Below are 4,101 nucleotides of genomic sequence, written 5' to 3'. Positions count from 1 at the left end.
TAGGGTTACGAGCTTGAGGGTGAAGACAAGAGGTTTAGGGTTTGGAATATGAAAAGTTTCAAAAAAACCTCACCAAAGCTTCATTTTAGAGTGAATAAGAAGGATCCATGCTTAGTTTTTCAATTCCATGTTTCAAACTTACTAAAATGATGGTCAAAGTCATGTTTGAATAAATTTGAAATGAGCATAAAAATTCAAAAAAAATCAAAAAAATGGAAATCCTTCTCACATAGTCTTCTTACATGGAATAGATGTGTAGTAAACTTATTTGGCCAATTTAGATAAGATCAAAAAAACTTGCTTAGAAATGAGGCCATTTACCCTACCTTTGGAGCTCTTTAGCACATTTTGACATGAGTTCCTCAAAACATGTAATCTCATCATTCCAACATCATTCAAACATAGTTCAAACATGTTCTCTAATCATTCCAACATCATTCAAACACAAATACAACATTATTCATGAACTTTAGTTGGTTCCCACTCAATCATCTACAAAGTGTTTCGACTTCTTCTTGGTCCTTGCGCTTCTTGCCACCACTTTGCTCCTTGTGATCCTTGTGCTCATTGCTTCTTTTCTTCTCCTCTTGGTTGTCGACAAGCATCTGTATGAATTACCAACCCATTGGGATGTGCAATAGTGAAAGTGCATGGAGCCCCCATGTGTGGTTTTGGTAATTAATGACAATCCCTATGGACTAATGTTTGCATTGAGTTATATTTGTAGGTGTTGTCCATAGGCAATGCTTGAACCATATGTTGGCTTCAAGATTGCAATAAGAAGCAAATGAAGAAGATCAAGTGTCAAGTATGTCTTCAAGATGAAGATGAAGTGAGCTCTCAAGGTTAACTTCAAGACATCAACGAAATGAAGTGAAAGTTCAAGATGAGCCAACTCGAAGAGATCATATGCTTAAAGCTTGCCATGAAGAAATGAAGTGCAAGTTCAAGATGAGCCAACTCTAAGAGATCATAAGCTTGAAGCTTGCCATGAAGAAATGAAGCGCAAGTTCAAGATAAGCCATCTCGAAGAGATCCTTTGCTCGACTCTTGCCATCCATATGGTGATCATGGATATGAAAAGTTGCGGCGAAGAAGAAGCTCTCCCATGGTGGATTATGGGGGAGCAATCCACAAGACTTCGTCAATCAAGCACAATCAAGAAAGCCGTTACATCTTGTTGCGGTCAAGATCGTCATCATCGAGCTCAAGTGGAATACGCAAGTATAAGGTTTGCTCTTGATAGGGTTTCTTTCTCACCGGTCTCATAGTGTAGTTGGAGACCGGTTTATAGTTTAGTTGCCGTACTATCAAGAGGGCTCTCGAGTGAGTAACTCGATCGTATCATTCGGAGAGAGCTCAAACATTTGCATCCTTGCATCATCTTTCTTGGTTGTTATTTGGATCTTATCCATGTGATGTTTTAGAGCTTGTTCTTATTCTCATGACAAGCTCTAGTTCATCGAAAACGGATTTTGCATAGATCACTTGTTGCGTTTTCGAGTTTGGTGATTTTCTCGGTTTCTCATGTTGAGGTGTTGCACCTCTAAAAATAAGAGAAAATCACCCCCCACTGGTTTCCATATTTCCTCGTTCTTACCCTGATTTTCTCGGTTTCTCATGTTGAGGTGTTTCTCATGCATGTGCAGACAACACTCGCCACCCCTCGTTCTTACCCTGTACTGCTGCAAGGGAAAAACCCTTGGACACTTCTATGCTAATTTCAGAGCTAGTAATAATGCACTTTTGTTCTGTCTATGCATATGAATGCAAATTCTGCACGAAGGTGGTCAGATCGATGTCCTTCTCCAGGAACTTCTGGTGCAGCTCCTCCGACTCCTCGTCCAACTTAGCCATTGTGCCTGAGAAAAGCACCGACGCAATGTGAGTGTGTCAGCAATAAGTTTGCGCGAGAAATAGCACTACTACGTTGTTCAACTTCAACAGCTGGTTTACATCGGAAGCAACCAAAGAACAACACGGGGTCAATTATGCTCCCAGCTGTATCACTGCCACTTGGCCAGTACACATGTGTGGTGCATGCATAGCAAGAAAATCAGATATTGGTAAATGTGCACGAGTGTGGAGTACTTATGTAGTTATGGAGCATATCATATCCAATTTCAATGCAAGCCACAAAGTGAGCAGCCTCCGAAGAAAGTATGCAACGAAGAGAACATAGGAATTGGAGATGCAGCTGTCCAGAGCAGTGCAGCAGGAGAATAGGACCTCATAATCTCGTCCTTCTGCCTTTCCAAGTCAGCCAACCTGTCCTCAGCAGTTGCTAGTTCTGTAGTTCTTATAATAGTGCACTGCACAAACCACAAAAACAATTATAATTTCAGGGAGGAAATTATCAAGAGGATATAGGAAGGTTGCACAAATCACTACAGTAGGGATGCGGTTTAGTATTTCTAATGGTTTGAACTGAACACTGCCTGGAAAAATAGCATGGCTAGCTGTGAAGTGTGAACTTGAGGGGGGAGGTGTACTGAACCTGATTCCTGAGCTCTGAAATCCGTTGCTCCCTTTCCAAATTTTCTCCTGTAAATTCACCAGAACCAACAGCATTCCATTTAGAGACAGTCAAAATCCTGTTGTATCTTCTTTGTACTTTAGCCAACAAGTGATATGGAAACATCAATATTTGATCTACAGATATAGAATGAGTAACTCACTTGCAAGCTGCAGTGTCTCCCTCCTAAGCTCGTCACGTAACTGAACATAAAGAACCACAAGTGAGAAAATTGACAGAGCTCTCTTAGGAAAAGATCTAGCATTCAGGTAGCTCAATTTGTTTTTAATTTAATACGGCCACCAACAAATATAGAAATAATCGCCAAAATGACATCTGAACTATTTAAGAACACGCAGTTACAAAAGAGGGTTCACTCCAACCTCCAAGGCACAAATGAACAGTTAAGATTTGAACAATTCAATAAGTCTCACATGAATTATAACGTGAATCCATCCCATTTAATCAATTTATAAGGTTTATTAATAAAGCTCACAAGAATTTCTGCAGTAAAACTGGAACAAATGAACCTGGCTCAAAAGATGTCTACTTATGCTAAAACAGAACATTAAGTAATACTAACCAGAGGAACCATTCTTAGCAGTTAGCAACCTGGGCCCACTTTTATATTAGAGCCAACAGCAAAAAATTACATTACAAACAGAAACTATCAAGTAAAACAACACTTCAACTATACCACAGTGGAATCAGCAACACAATAGACCATGGTAGATGCAGCAACAATACTTACATTGTTTTGGGTTTTCACTTGATCGAGAGAATTGAAAAAGGCATTATATGCCTCTTTGTCTTTTAACAGCCTTTGCAATTCATCAACACTGCACCAATATAAGAAGTAAGAACAGTGCAGTACAACATAGTTCTGTATTCCAGAGTGCAAACTAGTATGCATCATATTACCATGTAATGCTGCGTAAAGGAATTGTGTGCAAATACACACAGTAAACATATGGGGTTAGAAACATGACACAACTATGCATAAATGCTCCTTCAAAATACTCTAGCATATATACTCCCTTCGAGGTTACTGGTTACACTTATTGATTTCTACTCATCAGTAATCCATCTATACTTGTCCTCGGTGTTTTCTGGAGCCCCCGAGCCTTTCTTGGATTTCTCATGCTTCTCCGGCTGCTTCGGTATTTTCTTCGGCTTGGTGGACCTTTCACTTATCTCTTCCCAAAATACGCCCGGTGGGATTGGCAGGCATTGCGACCCGATGTTTGCCAAAACATCGGCTTCATCGTTGTTGAGTCTGCTGATATGGTTAACTTCGCTGCCGTCAAAGAGTTTTTCGAGTTCGTTGTAGACTTCCTTATACGCGATCATGCTGTCATTGACTGTGTCACACTTGTTCATCACCTGCTGAGCTACCAACTGAGAGTCGCCGAAGACTTTAAGGCGAGTAGCACCGCACGCTTTGGCCATCTTCATCCCGTGTATAAGTGATTCGTATTCCGCTTCGTTATTGGACGCGTTAGAGAACGTCATCCGTAGTATGTACTTCATTTTGTCGCCATGAGGTGAAACAAGTATAATGCCTGCTCCAGCTCCCTCCAATCTTT

The 4,101-nt window shown here is 40.5% G+C and overlaps 1 protein-coding gene across 1 annotated transcript; it reads right to left on the bottom strand.

The window, feature by feature from the left end:
- Positions 1–1,774: 1,774 nt before the first annotated feature.
- On the bottom strand, positions 1,775–3,591 carry LOC139829922 (vacuolar protein-sorting-associated protein 37 homolog 1-like). Its single transcript, XM_071824770.1, has 5 exons — positions 3,267–3,591; positions 2,679–2,718; positions 2,498–2,544; positions 2,230–2,312; positions 1,775–1,862 (listed from the first exon to the last, which is right to left on the bottom strand). The coding sequence occupies exons 1-5, from the start codon at positions 3,483–3,485 to the stop codon at positions 1,850–1,852; spliced, it is 402 nt and encodes a 133-aa protein (XP_071680871.1). The 5' UTR covers positions 3,486–3,591; the 3' UTR covers positions 1,775–1,849.
- Between the last annotated feature and the right edge of the window lie 510 nt (positions 3,592–4,101).

The sequence above is a fragment of the Lolium perenne genome, chromosome 1, assembly GCF_019359855.2.
Source record: "Lolium perenne isolate Kyuss_39 chromosome 1, Kyuss_2.0, whole genome shotgun sequence".
NCBI lineage: Eukaryota > Viridiplantae > Streptophyta > Magnoliopsida > Poales > Poaceae > Lolium > Lolium perenne.
Note: the sequence above shows the minus strand (reverse complement) of the source record. Positions and strands in the feature narration are given on the sequence as shown.

Excerpts from the sequence above, each read along its gene's own strand:
- LOC139829922 (XM_071824770.1), bottom strand. The coding sequence starts at position 3,485 with ATGTTTACTGTGTGTATTTGCACACAATTCCTTTACGCAGCATTACAT. Across the intron at positions 2,719-3,266 it reads AAGTGAAAACCCAAAACAAT|TTACGTGACGAGCTTAGGAG; the intron begins GTAAGTATTGTT and ends CTTTATGTTCAG. Across the intron at positions 2,545-2,678 it reads GGAGACACTGCAGCTTGCAA|GAGAAAATTTGGAAAGGGAG; the intron begins GTGAGTTACTCA and ends GTGAATTTACAG.